Raw genomic sequence first — 18,606 nt, forward strand, 5'->3', positions numbered from 1 at the left:
GCTCCCGCCTCAGCGCCGGGTGGCCGAGCGTAATGACGTCAGGCCCAGGCGGAGGGGCTACAAGAACGCGATGACGAAAGACGCTCTCCCTTTCCCCTCAGACAGTCTGTGAGGTGAGGCGCGTCCCGGGTCTGGGATCTGCTGCCATCCGCGGCAGCAGGGCTGCCCCGCACCTCGAGGACGCCGCGCCGGGCACGGGGAGGCTCTAGGGGATATACTGGCCGCCCTGGGGAGCCGCCTGACTCGGGCCTGGCGGGGAGAGGCCCAGGCACAGACTCAGCCCCTCCCCCCGGTCAGGGAAGCTAGGCCGAGGCCCGACGCTGCTTCCCCGGAACCGGGCGGGAGTCAGCGCCGTGGGGGCGGGCGGGGGCTCTCGCCTCTCGTGGCTCTGAGTCTGTCCGCCCGCCCGCAGCCTTAATGGCGGGTGTCCCGGCGCTGGGCAGCCCGCTGTGCGCGTGCCGAGCCACCGGCGTGGCGTGGCCGGGGTGTGGAGCGGCGGCGTGGCCGCTCCTGTGGCCTGTGTGGACCGCCTCGGCTGGGCTTAGCGTGGGGCGCGTCTGGCTGGCTGGGGAAGCTGCGGTGCGGTGTCTGTGTTGGCAGTGCCCTCACCCCGTGGTTGTCGTTGCAGAATGAAGACCATTCTCAGTAACCAGACTGTCGATATCCCGGAGAAAGGTACAGTTTCTTGCTAGGTCTACGCACGCTTTGTATTCTCGTCCCCCTGGACTGCAGGTTAACGCTAGCTTTCCTTGTCTTCCAGTCGACGTTTCTCTGAAGGGCCGGACAGTTATTGTGAAAGGTCCCAGAGGAACCTTGCGACGGGATTTTAACCACATCAATGTAGAGCTCTCCCTCTTGGGAAAGAAACGCAAGAAGGTGAGAATAGGGTATTTTGGGATTATTCTCATGTCTGTAGAGAGAATGATTCAATGTCTAGGGCACTAATGTGGGGCTTGGGTTTGAGTCTCTTCTCTGCTGTAAATGTCCTGTGAGATGTTTGGAAAGTCACCTAGCCTTGCTTGTCTTAAGTCTCTCTCTCTCTTTTTTTTTTTTTTAAAGTGTCAGTAATACTTCCTTCTTGAGGTGTTGTGGGACTAAATACTAAAGAGTGTGAGGTGCTTAGATTGTACGTGTATGTAAGATGGATAGGTGCATGTTGGATGTCTGAACAAGGGTGCAGAATTAATATGCTGTCAGGCATTATGAGTGTCTGTCATTTGTCATGCTCTTTTTAAGTGTTCAGTCTCTGAAGCTACACTTTTGGGGAGCTTTTCAGTGTTAAAAATGGTGTGGTGTGTATGTAACTAGAAATGTTAAATAAACTTCTTATTCATTTACTGAATGAAGTCTTTTTAATTTCCAAATTAATTCTGTTCAGTTATGGTATTTTATTATTTAAACTAATTATATGTAGCAAGCAACATTAACCTAGAATTCTGCTGCATTGATAGCCTAGTGCATCTGGGTTAAATTTTCTTGGAGATGTAATTTAATGGCAGGTGAAGGGTCGCTTGTGTGCCTGGACTGTTTCAAATTTCATTTCCAACTCTGCTGAGCTGGCCATTATTTCATAGGAGTGCTCATCGGTACCTAGCTATGCATGCGTACAAAGTTCAGTTTTGGGTTCAATTGCTGTTTGGTGGTGGTAGAAAGCTTTATTCCACTTATTGGGAAGTCATATTTTCAAGGTTTCCTTAGACGAGACATCTTAAAAACGTTTCTCTAAGCAGTGTTTTTCAAAATTTTTGTACTAGTGACCCCCTAACTTCAGCCCTGCTGGGTGTGGGATTCTGGGCTTCAGCCCAGCTGGGGATGCAGGGCTCCTGGCTGGAGCTTCAGGCCCCTCTACTGACCCTGGACCTCCCATCTGTAGCTTTCTGCTCTGGCAACCCCATCAAAATGGAGTCGCGACCCACAGTTTAAGAACCACTGCCCTAACCGAATACATTTTGAATGAGCATTTGACAAAGTGGGAATTAAAACCTACTTAAAATGGTGGACAGGTGAAGAGTATGGCTTAGTGGGATATCATGGTTTTGCTTAATTTGTATTGAATGTCATATAATTTCTAATGTGTAGATTAAGAAATACCCCATTGGAGGGCCGCCATCTGTTTTTGTTCATGAACAAGCACAAAACTCGCCATCACCATAGTTGGCATTCTAGAGAGGTTAAGGAGTTGAATGGATATAGAATAGGAGGTAGTATCTCACCTAGACAATCCATTCAGGAAAAGATGGACCGAACAGTGCCGGGAAATTAGCTTTGCTACTGCCCTGTATCTTGCTTCAATGTTTTGCACTCTCACAAATAGTTCATCTGAGGAGCTTAAAGCAGTTTGCATCAATATCTCTCAAACTTTTTATAAGTGTTACAAGCTCCAAATACAAAAAAGTCTAAATACTCAGATGTGTGAACTTGAGTGCCCCATATTAAATGAGGATATTGATATAGTAGGCATTACAGAAACTTGGTGGAATGAAGATAATCAGTGATGGGACACAGTAATATCAGGGTACAAAATATATCGGAAGAACAGAATAGGTCGTACTGATGGGGGAGTGGCACTATATATATTAAAGCGTAGAGTCAAATGAAATAAAAATATTAAATTAACCAAACCATGGCATAGAATCTCTATGGATAGTAATTCCATGCTTGAATAATAAGAATATAGCCGTAGGGATATACTACTAACTACCTGACCAGGATGGATAGTGACTCTGAAATGCACAGGGAGATTAGAGAGGCAATAAAAATAATGGAGGATTTCAACTCCCCATATTGACTGGGTACATGTCACCTCAGAATGGGATGCAGAGAGAAAATTTCTTGACATCTTTCATGACAGCTTCTTAGAGCAGATAGTCCTGGAACCTACAAGAGCAGTGGTCCTCAAACTTCTTCTATTGGTGACCCCTTTCACATAGTAAGCCTCTGAGTGCGACTCCCTCACCTCCCTGGCCCTCATGGGCTCCCCCCTCACCTCTAACCCCTACACTATGCCCTCTTCACCTCTAACTCTTGCAACCCCCTCCTGTGCACACGTGGGAAAACAGACCTGTATACACTGAGTGGCTGGTACTGCTGCTTGCTGTCCCACCTTAAAAGCTGCTCCTCCACACACCCCTAGAGGACAGTGAGGGAGGCAGTGAGAAGCATTGTCAGAGTTCCCTGCATCCAGGTCACTTCCCCAACTTGGGCTACATAAGGGGAGGGCAGAGAGCAGCAGTTCCTGATGCATGCTTCACAACACTGCCCAGGTGGGGAAAGTGACCTGGATGCAGGAAGTCCTGGTGTTGCTTATCGCTCCCACCATCCCCTCTGGAGACGCAAATGAATGTTTGGGGGGTGAGCAATATCTGTGTATCACTGCTATCCCCCGCACCCCCCAGATCTTCCTCTGTCGGGAGGAAGCAGGGAGGCTCACAACCCCATGCCTGGCCAGGGTTGGGGCTCACAGCTTGTGACCCCCTACATAACCACGTCGTGATCCGCTGAGTGGTTACGATGCTCCAGAGCATTCCCGGCAATTACAGGCTGGTAAGCGTAACTTCAGTACCAGGCATATTGATTGAAACTATAGTAAAGAACAGAATTATCGGAAACATAGATGAATATGATTTGTTGAGAAAGAGTCAATGTGGTTTTTGTAAAGGAAAATCATGCCTCACCAATCTGCTAGAATTCTTTGAGGGGGTCAAAAAGCATGCGGACAAGGGTGGGCCAGTGGATATAGTGTACTCTGATTTTCAGAACGCCTTTGATAAGGTCTCTCACCAAAGGCTTTTAAGCAAAGTAAGTGGTCATGGGATAAGAGGGAAGGTCCTCTCCTGGATCAGTAACTGGTTAAAAGACAGGAAACAAAGGGTAGGAAGAAATGATCAGTTTTCAGAATAGAGAGAGGTAAAAAGTGGTGTCCCCCAGGGGTCTGTACTGGCACCAGTACTGTTCCATATATTCATAAATGATTTGAAAAAAGGGGTAAACAGTGAGGAGGCAAAATTTGCAGATACAAAACTACTCAAGATAGTTAAGTCCAAAGCAGACTGTGAAGAGTTACAAAGAGATCACACAAAACTGTGACTGGGCAACAAAATGGAAGACGAAATTCAGTGTTGATAAATGCAAAGTAATGCACCACTCAAGAAAGAAATCTTGGAGTCATTGTGGATAGTTCTCTGAAAACATCCAATCAATGTGCAGGAGCAGTCAAAAAAGGCTAACAATGTTGGGAATCATTAGGAAAGGGATAGATAATAGAGAAAATATTGTATCGCCTCTATATAAATACATCATACGCTCACATTTTAAATACTATGTGCAGATCTGGTCACCCCATCTCAAAAAAGATATATTGGAATTGGAAAAGGTACAGAAAAGAGCAAGAAAAGGATTGGGGTATGGAAAAGCTTCCATATGAGAAGAGAAGACTGGGTCTTTTAAACTTGGATAAGGGACGACTAAGGGTGGTTATGATGGTCAATAAAATCGTGACGGTTGTGGAGAAAGTAAATAAAGAAATGTTATTTACTCCTCTGAACACAAAAACTAGGGGTCACCAAATGAAATTAATAGGCAGCAGGTTTAAAACAAAAGGAAGTATTTCTTCACACAACATACAGTCAACCTGTGGAACTCATTGCCAGAGGATGTTGTTGAGGCCAAGACTATAATGGGGTTAAAAAAAACAAAACTAGAGGATCAGTCCATCAATGGCTATTAGCCTGGATAGGCAGGGATTGCTGTTTGCCAGAGGCTGGGAATGGTGACAGGAGATGGATCACTTGATGATTACCTGTTCTATCCATTCTCTCCGAAACACCTGGCATTGGCCACTCTCTGAAGACAGGGTACTGGGCTAGATGGACCATTGGTCTGACCCAATATGGCTGCTGTTACATTCATTTCACAAATGTGGAAATTGAGGCTTATGGAAATTAAGAGTTTTGCTGAAGGTTATTCAAAAAATCAGATTAATTCTTTGTAGGAAACATGTTTGTTAATTCTGAATTGAAAGTGAACACTTTGCTCAACTTTTATTATAGCTACGTGTTGACAAATGGTGGGGTAACAGAAAGGAGCTGGCAACAGTTCGCACAATTTGCAGTCATGTTCAAAATATGATCAAGGGTGTCACACTGGTAAGTTTTATTTTGAAATAGAATATTTATTGTTTGATTTTTAATATCTGACAACTTCATACTTATGAGAACTTTGTAGCCATGCTCAGTGAAAGGTACTGTGTAGGCCAACTATGTTTTTGCCTTGGGCAGTGAATTCACTTTAGAGTTGGAAGAGAACATAAGCTTAAACATTAAAGGCCTTTTGGGCTCAGTTTTTCTTCTGAAGCACTCTTTTCTATTAAAAGTTCAAATACTCTGCAGAATCTTTCATCAGATTTGTTCAGTAACTCTTATGTATCTGTTTTTTGCAGTCTCCTAGTTCTGTAATGTATTTGAGTTTCATTGTGAAATTTTGTATTTGGTTACTCCCAGGGCTTTCGTTACAAGATGAGGTCTGTGTATGCTCACTTCCCCATCAACGTAGTTATACAGGAAAATGGCTCACTTGTGGAAATCCGTAACTTCCTGGGAGAGAAGTATATCCGCAGGGTGCGCATGAGAACAGGTAAATATAGTTAGGCCTCATACTTCTAAGATTCAGTGCTGTGAAATTTGTGATGGGCATTTACAGAAGGCTTGTTGTTTATGGCCTGACTTTCAAAAGTACTAGGCACTCACAACACATAGATTTCAATTACAGCTGTGAGTGCTCAGCATCTGAAAATCATAATCTGTTAATAAACCAGGATAGACCAAGATTTTTTCTTATGCTTTCATATTTTGCATATATAGGCACTCCTACATATGCAATCCTTATTGGTCACCAATGGACATGCATGACAAACTTCAAGAGCCTTTCTTTTTTTCCCTCTACTTTTGGCTTTGTTCTAAACATTCTTCATTATCCCTTTGAAATATTTAATTTAGCAAGACTTAAAAAAAAAAAAACAAAAAAAACCAAACAAAACTAGGAATCCTGATGGAGCTTGTAAAGTTGTAGCTTTAGGTCAGGAGGTCAGTTTTAAGTCTCGGATGCAGTGAGTACAGAAAAATTAACTGGTGTAAGAACTTTAAGCTTTTCATATGCATCCTTAAAATAAATGTAGTTTACAGCCTGTTTGCAGAAATCTTTCAAAAGTACAATTTCAAACAAGCTTACTTCCTTTGATACATACTTTATCTATACCTCATCAGTATGTTATATATTTGTGGTAGTAGGCATTTTGGGGTAAGTTTATTGGACAAATGGAAGTGTAACATTGTATTTTATACCTATCGAAATTAAACGTCTGACATTGGAGGCATTTCAGAATGTTTCTGCACTGGGTGCTTTAAGAGTACAAATTGTTTGTTACTGAGCCTTGCATCTTCTTGTAAACTAGTCTTACCCATTGTACTATAACTTAATTCACAAAAAATATTTAAGCCTTAGGGGTCTCTTTGAAAATACCGACATTTGTGATGTTTTCTCTTAAGTAGGTTAGAGTAAACGAAGTTGTCAGCACTTGTTCATATTCAGGATGGTCTAAAGCTGGTGAATTCACAGCCAGATGTGAATAAGGGCTAGTTTGGACAACCATTCCCTGATAATGGAAAGGACTTCAAAGTAAATCAAGTTGATCTGTTTGATCACTACTTGGATGAAAGCATCGGGGTACATAATTGGTTGGGCCTCAGACAACATTAGCAGATACAGTAAGAGCTGATATTTATGTGGGTGGTATTTCTCTGGGTGTATAATTTTTCTTTGATTTGGCTACCTTAGCTTTCTGGTTTATAGTAGAATGATATTGCTGGGTCTCTGAAGGCTGTGAAGATACCCTCCATGCAGGCCAAAGATGTTCCTGTAAGAGGCAAAATTTGGACCTAATGGCTGGCCTCACCAATCTCACTTGTGGAGTTCTTGGATACAAAAGAAAGTAGCAAACATGTCCAAACCTAGCCATCAAATCCTATGAAATGCCCAAGGTAACTGAATAATGTTCAGACAAACTTGGAGCTAACAGAACAAGCTGTAAGACTATCAAAAACAGTGAGATTTAATAATAAGAAAAAAAAAAGTGAGATTCTTAAATTTTCAAACTCTTGTATCTGTTAATGTTACAATTCAAGTGGTTTTGGTTTGACTGAGTTGCAAGGTGGGAAGGTCTTAATCAGCTTTATAATGGAAAGCAGCTATACCTTTGTATGTACAGTGCCTCGCACAAAGCAGGGGGGCAAGCCTGTTATTGGCCTCTGGATACTACTGTAATAAATAATGGGAAGTTAATGATTGTAATATCCATAGCGTCTGTTATGAATCTATAAGTGAAGTCAAACAAGATTCCTGATTTCTGAAACAAACTGTTTTTCCTTGAATATGTACAATCTTCCATACTTCCCCAGATACTCAGTTTACTGTGTGCTTTCCTTTTTCTTAGGTGTTGCCTGTGCAGTATCGCAAGCTCAGAAGGATGAGTTGATTCTTGAAGGCAATGACATTGAATTGGTGTCCAACTCAGGTTTGTACACTAAATGATTATGGAAGGAGGGAGAAGTGTCACTATACTATAGTAGTAGCCATTTCATTTGAGGGTGTCAGTTTAATTCAGGGACTTTTTATATTTTAACACACTTTTCCTGAAAAACTTCTTATGGAATTAGTGATAACTCAACACTTCTGTATGGAAATTGAGCTTAAGAATGTGAAACAGAGAGATTAGTCAGTACATTTTACATCACTTGGTCAGTTTTATTACTTTCCCTGCATAGCTTTCTTTTGTTTGGGTCTTTTATGCAGCAGCAGAGAAACATTTAAAAATTACTGTAAACTCATTGGTGAGAGGAATTGGGGGCAGATGTGGCACCTGAAATTTAGTCTGCTTAAAAATAAGTTGAGTAGTTTCAAGTTGGCAACGTCGCTTCTAAGTTATTCAACATGTCAGCTCACGATACAGAACCCAAACAGGAGATTGAAGTGTGCATAAGAAGGGACTGTTAGGGCAGTGTCCTTGCTATGTCTTAAATGTTCATTTTTTCTGTAGCTGCCTTGATCCAGCAGGCCACCACAGTCAAGAACAAGGATATCAGAAAATTCTTGGATGGTATCTATGTTTCTGAGAAGGGAACAGTACAGCAGGCTGATGAATAAAACTATAATAGGTTGGTCCTTTATGCAGTAACATTTTGTATTATAATTTCAAAGGTCTGTGTGTAACTTGATAAGTAAGGTCCTTGAAGACTTTGAGATTATGAGAGTAGGGAATAACAACATGATTGGGTGGGACAGTGCTCTTGACCAGCTAACATGAAAACTTACTTGCTAATAGGGAATTGTCTGTACTTAAGTTTTGCTGCTTTAACTGTTATCAGTATAGTTAAAGGCAACCCACACTTATAGTTACATGCAATTATACTGGTATAAAAGTGCTTCTACCAGTGTAATTTATTCTGATTCAGGAAACAAAATAAGCTATACTAATGTAAAGCACCTCTAGACTAGTACAAATCATCCAAACAAGGGCTTTTACTGGTATAACTGTCATTTAAAAATTGCACCTCTGACCAAGACAGTTACTGGAAAAACTGAAGTGTAGATCAGGCCTGGGCTCTGTTCTTCTTTGCATAGTACATAGTGCCATAGCTGAGGTCTTCAAGCAGTACATTTTCACTCTTGAGCTGCTCTTCAGATTCTTTCCTGGTTTGAGGCATTGGAGTGCGGACTAATTTGAATTTGGGCATAAGACTTTCGCTCCTTAGTTTGGTGATGGCACAGAACACTGTATTGATAAGAAGATTTAGCAGCATATTCATTGCCTAGTACTTTTGCTGTTCTGTAGCTATAATCCCACCAACATGACATTCCTTCACTTGAAGACTTTTTAACTTTGAATATTTGAGGCACTATCCTTTGACTAGTGGGTTTTTTGATACACTGGTAACTTTTTAAAGAGAACAAATATCTAACAGTGAAACCGAAATGCTTAATATTATGGAGGTAACTTACAGTTAAGATGGTGCTACAAGCTTTTCCTTTGGGATCTTTTAACTAGTCTGATACAGAAGAAGTTTATACCATCAGCTTTTTCATCCAAAAATGGTTATATTTTTGTCTGCAAAATATACGAGAGGGTCTGGTAACTAGTGGCTGCACAAGTCTCAAGTTGCATTTAAAATTAGTGTCATGAGTACCTTCTGCAGCATAAAAGCAAGGGATATGCAGACTACCTATTTCTGTTTTTAACTTCAGTAAAAGTTTTAACACAGTACGGTAATCTTTTAACTATAGTATATTGGATTCCACTTCATCCAGATATGTTCTGCCCAGACAACTCCAATTTAAAACATCACCCCTGTTGTCACTAGCCATGTAGAAGTCACTTCAGCCACGTGCAATATTTTTTTCTTGGTGCTATTCTTCTTTTGAGGGAGAGAGAAGATTAGTCACTGGAGCCATTGATTTTGACCATGTACTTTAGTCAACCCAACAGAAAAATGGGTGAAGAGAAGCTGCATACATGGCATCTGAACTGTTTTCCTGCTTAGTGATCAAAATTTGATATGATCCTATGTCTGAGTTCTTGAGTGTTGCTTAACAGGTGGAACAGTTTTCTATCCTATATATCAGATATGCTTTTAAAATACATTGAGACATCCAGAAACTTTTAGTAATAAATACATCTAAAGGTTTTTAGAGAGGATTTCACTGACATAGTAAAGCTTAAAACTATATATATTGTTTTATAATTTTACACTCTTCTTTCTTACAGTTGTCTAGATTCTGAAACAAACCACAAGCCGGACATCTGTAGCTTACTACTTGATATACAAGAAGTACCAAATGGGAAGTCTGAATAAAAACCGAACAAGATGACCTGTTTTAAAAAAAATAAAAAAATAAAACAGATATTCTACATTTTGGCTTCTGTCTTTAAGAACTGAATAACAATTACTATAATTCTATTTTTATATTAGATTTTAAATTATCTTAATATACAACTCTTTGGAGAAGCAGTTCCACAAACAAAAATTTTGCAAGGTGCCATAGTATACTGTTTGAGTACTTAATTCAGCTCTCAGAAGCCTAGTGAAAAGAAAGCAGCCTGAAATGATTTGAGATGTGTGGACTGTCCAGTTCAAGTGAAAACTCTGAAACAGAGATTTTAAATGGCAAAAACTGTTGATCACTTCAGCAGAAGCAAGCTAATATGTTTATTCTACAGTTCCAAACTAGCTGCAATTCTTTCTCTGATTTCCAAGGTTCAGATTACCCTTGACCAACTTCCAAAACCTGCACCAACAGCTTCTTTAGTGAAGTTATCATTGTAAACTGAAGACTAACGGTGAGGACAGTAGAATGAAATCCAACTTAAATATCAGTTGGGGCTGCACACTTGGTAGCTACTGTCCAAACATCTGTTTCAGGGATTCCCTGCAGTGCTCCCACCATGGTTTGTGTGTTACTCCTATGGAGGGAGCTCTTCGTGCATCCCATTCCCTAGCACTTCCTCCCCGTTTCCCTCATGGTTTGTGTGCCCCATCCCCCACTCTTGCCTACTATAGTGGGGGCTCTGAATCCTCATGAATCCCCCCCATGGAAGGGACTATATGTGCCTCTCCCCCATGCCACTTTAGCATTTTTCTGTCTTAGTGGGAGGAGGTTGAGATGAGATAAAGTCTTGCTAGGAGACTTAATGGGTGCCATCAACCAGTCGTTTGAGTTATAGACCATTTCAGAGGTGCTTGGAACTGCCAAGAGGCTTCATGTGTTCCCCATTTTCTCCCTTTTGATGTCTTCAGTTTTTCCCCAAAATCAGTAGGAATCTGGACATTGATAGCTGTAACGGTCTGAAATCTTAGAACTGACACTCAAAAGATATTGAGCTACAGACAAACACAACTGTCATCATATTGAGTAATGCTTTCATGAACCTGGTAAAAAAAACCAAGATTGCCATAGTGATATTTTCAGAGTTATTTAAATACCTCCATACTTAGCTTAAATTAAATTACTGCAAAATTCCCAGACTGCTACAGAAATCATGGGTCTTTGCTGCTAAGTCTAGGTACATGCTGTGAATGTTGTGGGAAGTATCTACTGTCAGCTTGGAGTGAACTGCTCCATGATTGAGTTTTTCTTAATGTATGGCTTCAGGGCTAAAAAGTTTGTGGTGACTGACCTAGTCACATAACACTTTCCATATAAAATCTGCAGTAGCATTATTAACTTTTTCATATAAGATTTGAAGAAAATCATTTCATAAAGAAATGTGGAAATGAATGCCAAGCTGTGCAGTTCTTTGTATGCCACATGTTAAAATGATGCAATCTCTCACAGTAGGACATAAACTTCAAGACCAGTACTCACTGTTTCTGCTTAACTAGAATATCTTTCAGAAACAAATATAGGCAGCCTTGTATATCTCCTGCTTCTTTCTGTACATGTGAGCACAGAACTGGCCTTCCTCCAATTGCTTCCTACACTGAAACATGGCATTGCATGCTTTCTTCCACGTCACCAAGATAGACAAAAACACCCCAACACATCGTGCTCACGTTCTCCACTGATGCATAAAGGAGTGCATTATCTTGGCCTTACCTGCCATTGCTGCCCCAGAGATTTGTGGATGTGCAGGGTTGAGCTAGATCTGGGAGCTTCACTTCACAATGATGCCCTCAACCATGGTTGCTCTGACTGATGCAGTGTTCTTCATTAGAATCTGTGTATGATGATGAGTTCATGCCCAAAGGAACTGTAACATGAACAGGTGCTGATTGGTCCTGATTCAATCACCTACCTGGCTCAGTGGGAGAGACCCCTTCTGCCTCTGCTACATGCTGAAATGTACTGGAGTAAAAGGCTTCTCTGCTTCCTGTGAGTGAATGGGGCAATAATGGGGGAGGGAAGAGCCTAGCTCTGCCTGCTGGAATGTGCCTGGTGGGGGGCAGAGGGTTTTCTTCCTCCCATTGGCTGGGTAAGGGCCTATGGTATGCAATTGGCTGTCTTGGCATCTCTCCACCACCAGCAATTTAAAACCTGCCAGCGGGTCCTCACCTGAACCCTTTCCTATGGCTGGCTGGCTGCTGCAGCGATGCCTGGAAGGGAGCCCAGCAGGAGAGCTCGTGGCCCTGCTATAGAAGCAGCTGACAGGGCCAAGAGTGATCTCCTTGCCTCCAGGAGAGGCAAGGGCATGGTCACAGCAGTGTCTACCTCTTGTAGGGTGACCAGATATCCTAATTTTATAGGACAGTCCTGATAGTTGGGGCTGTGTCTTGTATAGCTGCTTATTACCCTCCCACCCTGATTTTTCACATTTCCTATCTGGTCACCCTAACTGTGGGATGAGCACCTGGAGCTGAGTGGTGACAATCAGGGGCAGCGGGAGTGTCAATGGGGATGGATGGTTTCCACAAGCTCATGTGTGTGTGGGGAGCTCTTCCTCAGGAGGAGGGGGGCAGGCATGGGGAACAGCATGGCCCTAAGCTGGAGGCAGCAAGTGGCTGAAAGTGGGGTGCAAGAGGGCAATGGATCCAAGACAGCAGAGATTTTGACTGAAATAGAGGGGGAGGATGCCCTTACCTCCAGGAGGTATCAAGTTGCCTATCCCTACATGCAGAGAAACACTTAAGAGGACACAAGTTCTTTTGAGAATGGGGGGGGAGGGTGCCATGCGAACATATGTAAGAATTGGTACATCCCTTGGTGTTCATTTATTAAATGTTAAGGAAAAATTTGGAAAGGGGAGTATGTGGATATGTTCACCTTGCTGTACCAGGTGCAAGATATGAAGAAAATAAGTCCAAGATGGCTAGGGCACTAGAGAATTGGACTCTAGCCTGCTATGTAGATGCAAGTTTAATATGTGAAAGGAACCCAGGGAGATACCCAGATTTGGAGATCCTAATACAGGGACAGGCCAGGTATGGGGATGAGGTATGGTTGCAATCTGCTGAAGCATTTAGATGCTAGGCAGCAAAGAACTCACACGTGCCCTAGGATCACAGGGACCCAAAATTATGGTTGATATATATGACTCCATGACATCCTAGCCAGTATGTTTATCTAGACAACACACTATTTGTACCAAAACCACAAGCTTACAAAAGAAAGAGCAGGTCGAACAGCTGTTTGGCATTTAATGAAGGGAAGTATTTTCATTTCTATTGCAAACTAAAGCATTGCGGTGCTGACAAGGTCACTCACCTGTCAAAAAACACACCCAGAGTGACAGCTGTGATTAAAAAACCAAACCATGTAGATGCAGCTATGCCGGCAAAAGAATGCTTTTGATAGCATTGCTGATGTTATTTAGGGCCCTAGTGTTCCTACACTACAAGAAAAACTTCTGTCTGTGTAGGGTGCAGCTACCATAAGGAACTATGCTGCAATAGGCTATGTAGTGCAGAAATAGCCTCAGGTTGTGGGTGCTGAAACAAGATCTAGGAGCTTTGTCCATTGACCAAATGAGTCAACAGAAAAAATAAACCAAAGTGAATGGAAGCATCTCAATCTCTAACTCTCACAGAAAATGCTGTTTGTAAGGGACATTTAGATGTTTAGTGACAATAAGACAGTTTTGAAAGACACCCCCCATAGCCTGTGAAAATGTCATTTTTAATAGAATACATATACACAGAATTCTTCAGAGAATAAACATTTCTAAACAAACTGCTCTCATATTTCTTTATAACAGGCTGCCCACTCTCTGCAGCACTGAGAGCTACACAGGCAGTTTACCAGGAGTACAGGAGGCTCACATAGTTTGCATGTTTTCCAGCAATAAATACATATGACTTACAGTTGTGTGAATATCTATTTTCTGTGATGTATAGACATAGCTTGTCTTAATGGTCTCCAGTAATAAAAATCTGTATGTGATTGATTTTTGTCCCTACCCTGTAGGGGAAAACAAGCAGTGGTTCTATATTATAATGCCTTGTTCCCAACTGGTCCTAGGCAGCTGTTACCTTAGTTTTGGAACAATGTGTCAAAATCTGATCTCAACAGGTGCTCCAGTATCAAAGTTAGGTGTTTATGTCAACAATGAAGTTAGTCAGATTTATGTCTTTGCAATTAAAATCAGAATCTGGTCCAAACTATTTAATCCTTAGTGTTGAATTTTTCTTAACTACAATATTTTAAAGCTGTCACATTTGCAAAACAGCTGCAGGTACAAACTTATCTGAGTGTACATCACGACCATTTCTAGTGTGAAGACATTCATATATAAAAGTGCACATCAGTTCTCACAGCTTAATATCTTTTCAAGTCAAACTAGTTAAAAGATCATTCTGAGGCACAGGGAGAAACCATTTAACTTGCTTCAAAAGCTAGGTAAAAATCACTTGTAACCATCAACATCACAGTTGTTCTTCTCCCTGTGTATAATAATTTTCCATTCCTCCACTGAATGTTAGTTGGTGTGTATAACCGGAGTGACTCATAGTGCTTCTCAGTAATTGTCCCCATCCCCATTATCCTATACAGACAGCAGATGCAGACAGTGATGAAGCTAGGTCAGAGTAGTTTTGCGTCCCTTTTTAAATGGGGCACAGATGTGCTTGAAGTTTTTTGTCCTATACAGTTTTCTTCTTTTTCTTTTGTGAAAAATTATAATTGTTAAAAGCAGGACAAAAGTGGAGAAAAGGCAGCAGCCAAAGAATATCATAAGCTTCTTCTGTGAGAGAAATAAACAGAGGGCACACTGTGTTTTTTCATCTGATTGATCACACAGATCACTGGAATACTCTGCAGGAAAGCCATTGCTGCTAATCAGGTTGTTGTAAATTTGTATTGAAGGCTTGGCTCTTGAATCGGAAGTGAAGAATCCAAATCTGGGTTTTGATTTTTCTTCAGTCAGTTTAAAAGCATAATAACCTCTAATCTTTACTTTATCAATATGATATGCTGAAAAAAAGACATGAATGTTAATAAAACCATATATTCCTTATGTATGAAATGAAAAGCTATTTAAGATCTCAAATTACCACAATATTTATAAAGTTAAAAATTATAACTACATTATAAAACAAAATATTAAAAATAAGTATGACTTCAGACTGCTATATATGCAGTTAATCCCAATACCCCCATGGTTATTTTAATCATCATCAAGGAGATACAGTGAGTCAACAGAAATGGAATTGGAATTCAGAAGTTCACACATCACAGTCCTGAATTTAGTCTACTAGCATGAGATTTTAAAATGTGTTTAGGCACTTAAAGATGCAGTTAGGCATTTAGTAAGATAGGCACCTAGGCAGTTTTGACAAACTCCCCTTCAAATCTTGGGGAATTAGGTACTTTTGAAAATCCCACTAGGTACCTATCTGTATCTGTGCCTAAATACTTTCAAGAATTGGGTCCCATAGAGTCTAATCATAGTTTGGATGAGTGCTTTTGGGGAAAAGAGGTAAAAAAACCAGTTTGGGAGGGAATCAGCAGCTCTGAAAGATTAGGAATCCCTATACTAGGCTATTATAGTAAAATAGTTTTTACTTACCTGCCAAGCAAAAGACAGTTACAGACCTGTGCGATAATTGTTGTTTATTGAGATATGAATGCTGATGTGTATTCCATACAGATATGCGTGCACCGAGCGCACCAAAGCCAGAGAACTTTGTCCAGCAGTATCTATATGGGGCAGTGCACATGATCTCTGGCCCTTCGCCCCTCCTCAGGCTATTTAAGGATGTTGCTGCCCCAAAACCCATCAGTTCATTTGCACTGATTGTCAAGAATTGAGAGACTGATGCAGAGAGGACGAAGAGTAGGTTGTGGCATACATGTGTACACTCACATCTTGAAGAACAAGAGTTACACTACAGGAAAGTAACCATCTTTTCTTCTCTGAGTGGTTACAGATGTGTATTCCACTCAGATGATGCACGAGCAGTATCAGAAGGAGGTGGCGCTTGGAATCTACTTAAAGAGCAACTGAAGACTACCTTCCAAAAATTTACATCTGATCTGGATGCAGACATAATAGCATAATGTTTAGTTAGTATGTATAGAAGACCATGTAGCAGTGCTGCAAATGTCCAATATCAAAAAGTCACTGAGAAAAGAAATCAAAGTCACTTGGAACTTTGTTGAATGGGCTCTTAAACTCTGTAGAGGAGGCATCCAAGCTATCCCACAAGCCATTGTGATACAGGATGTATTCCACCTGAAAACTGTCCATGAGGAGACTGCTTGATCCTTCACATGCTCCACAAAGGAAACAAAAAGGCAAGCTAATGAATGAAATGGCTTGTTTCCTTCTAAGCAAAACACCAAGTGTTGTTTCACATTCAAGGAGTAAACACACTGTTTTTCAACATTAGAATAAGGTTTGGGAAAAAATACAGGTAAGTAAATTGTCTGGTTAAGATGAAATTGTGACACCACCTTAGACAGAAACTTAGGATGAGGTCTCAAGGCAACCTTGTCCTTGAAAAATTGCGTATACAGAGGATCCACCATTAGGACCTGCAGCTCACTAAGTCTTCTTGCGGAAGCTATGGCCACAAGAAATGCTGTCTTTTGACATAAGAGACAGAGAACAAGCTGCCAAGGGCTCAAAGAGTAGACCCATGTGGGCTGCCAACAAAGTATTAAGGTCCCACTGAGGAATCACTTTTTCAGAAATCTGAATACCATGGAGTTCAAGAAAACTAATTTCCCATGGACCGGAGAATGTTGAAATCACTGCCAAGAGGACCCTCAATGAACTAAGAGACAGACCAGAGGACTGGAGGTGAAACAGGTACTCCAGGATATCCTGAATGCAGGATTGCATTGGTTGAATGCTCTGGGCTAGGGACCAGATTGAAAAATGCTCAATTTAGCTCAATAGGTAGCCCTAGTAGAGAGCTTTCTGCTATTCAGTAGAGCCTGTTGAATAGCTTTGGAGCAGTCCTCCTTATCCATGCTGCATCCATGTTGTGAGGTGCAGACAGTTCAGGCTGGATGCAAAATTGGACTGTGTCACTGAGTCAGTAGATCAGGCAACAAGTAAGAGGAATGGGTGGAAGAACAGAGAGACTGAGGAGATTTGAACACCAACATTGTCTTGGCCAAGCTGGTGTGATGAGACTCAATCTGGCATGATTTATCCTCATGTTGAGGATGACCTTTTCCTCAATGCCACTCATTCCTCAGTATACATCAGTGCCAATCCCAATTCAGATGAAACACGTCAGTCAAGGAGCTCAGACAGACCTGCTCAAGCACAAAATTGATAACACTTCTTGTCATCTTTTGTTGCAAACAGGTCGATAGCAAGAATGCTCTATTCTCTGAATATGAACCTCAGCACACTGTCTTTCAGAAACCACTTGTGATTCTGGAAGAAAATCCTGCGGAGATGATCAGCCAAGTGATTCTGGGAACTTGGTAAATGAACATCCATGGGAATAATGATTTGTTTGATGCAGAACTGCCAGAATTTTATAGTTTCCTGACAAAGCTGATGGGAATGGGCTTCTACCTGTTTGTTCTCATAATACATTACTGTGGTGTTGTCAGTGACTATGTGAACTGCTGCGCCCTATCTGCGTTTGAAATGCTTTGCATGCATTGTAAAAAGCATGAAGCTCCAGAATGTTGATATGAAGAGATGTTTCCTGCTTAGACCACAAACCTTGTACCTTCATTTCGCCTAGATAGGTTGGGGAGCACATCATGAAAGCATCTGTAACTATGGTCCTGTCTGGACAGGGAGAAGCAAAGAGGACACTCTGGCATGCATTGCTCTGAACAGTCCATCACTGGAGGGAGTCCAGAATTGCAGGAGGCACTTGGACCAGCCTGTCTAATGCCTGACAATTTGGATGATGGACTAACTTCAACCAGGCTTGAAAGGTGAAATCTTGCATGCTGGACCTCATAAGTGCATGTGGCCATATGACCTAACAACTTCAGGCACATTCAGATAATAATAGAAGGGTGAAAGTGGAGAAACAGACATAAGTGATGGATTGCCTGGAATTGCTCTTTCAGTTGGAATGTCCTCATAGAAACTAGTATGGCCCCAAAGAACTCAGTTTTTTTAGTTAATATTCAGTTCAACTTCCCCTTGTTCAGGATCAGACCCAGATGATCAAAAAAGCATACTGTGAACTGAACATGTGAGAGCACTTGTTCTCTTTACTTGCTCCTCACTAGCCAATTATCCAGGTATGGGAAGACATGAATTCCTCTTTTCCTGAGGTATGCAGTCACCACTGCCATACACTTGGTAAAAATATGAGGAGCTGAGGACAGGCCAAAGGGAAGCATGGTGTACTGATAATACTGACCTGCCATGACAAATCTGAGAAACTTCCTCTGACTTAGGAAAATTGCCATGTGGAAGTAAGCATCTTGAAGATCCAGGGCAGCAAACCAGTCATCGTAATTAAACATGGGAAGAATCATTGTCAGAGTGACAACAAAATTTTACATAGTTGATGTATTTGTTAAGATCGCAGAAATTGAGACTAGGTCTCATCCCTCGCTTGGATTTGGGGAACAAGTAATGCTAGGAATGGAATCCCTAGATACCTCCGCTATAGCTCCAGATGCACACTGGGTCTGGAT

General features: G+C 41.4%; 2 protein-coding genes across 5 annotated transcripts in view; one reads left to right on the top strand and one right to left on the bottom strand.

Annotated features, from left to right (window-relative positions):
- Nucleotides 1-28: 28 nt before the first annotated feature.
- Nucleotides 29-9,960, top strand: RPL9 (ribosomal protein L9). Its single transcript, XM_067531272.1, has 8 exons — nucleotides 29-113; nucleotides 629-675; nucleotides 761-876; nucleotides 5,049-5,144; nucleotides 5,499-5,631; nucleotides 7,487-7,567; nucleotides 8,090-8,207; nucleotides 9,815-9,960. Exons 2-7 carry the CDS (start codon nucleotides 630-632, stop codon nucleotides 8,194-8,196), a joined length of 579 nt encoding a protein of 192 aa, XP_067387373.1. The 5' UTR covers nucleotides 29-113; nucleotide 629; the 3' UTR covers nucleotides 8,197-8,207; nucleotides 9,815-9,960.
- A 3,065-nt stretch (nucleotides 9,961-13,025) lies between these two features.
- KLB (klotho beta) overlaps nucleotides 13,026-18,606 on the bottom strand; it is a 49,452-nt gene continuing 43,871 nt past the window's right edge. For all 4 annotated transcript variants that reach the window (XM_067531213.1, XM_067531215.1, XM_067531214.1 and 1 more), the window contains one exon: nucleotides 13,026-14,952. In XM_067531213.1, coding sequence (XP_067387314.1) covers nucleotides 14,558-14,952 — 395 coding nt within the window. In that variant the 3' untranslated portion in view covers nucleotides 13,026-14,557. The remainder of the gene's footprint in view (nucleotides 14,953-18,606) is intronic.

This window comes from Emydura macquarii, unplaced genomic scaffold (genome assembly GCF_026122565.2).
Source record: "Emydura macquarii macquarii isolate MOO-44397 ecotype Brisbane River unplaced genomic scaffold, CSIRO-AGI_Emac_v2 contig_3128, whole genome shotgun sequence".
NCBI lineage: Eukaryota > Metazoa > Chordata > Testudines > Chelidae > Emydura > Emydura macquarii.

What these genes read in the sequence shown, in the direction of transcription:
- RPL9 (XM_067531272.1), top strand. Translation starts at nt 630, where the DNA reads ATGAAGACCATTCTCAGTAACCAGACTGTCGATATCCCGGAGAAAG. An exon ending in TGGGAAAGAAACGCAAGAAG is followed by an intron (nt 877 to 5,048) that starts GTGAGAATAGGG and finishes CTTTTATTATAG; the next exon opens with CTACGTGTTGACAAATGGTG. An exon ending in TGAATTGGTGTCCAACTCAG is followed by an intron (nt 7,568 to 8,089) that starts GTTTGTACACTA and finishes TTTTTTCTGTAG; the next exon opens with CTGCCTTGATCCAGCAGGCC.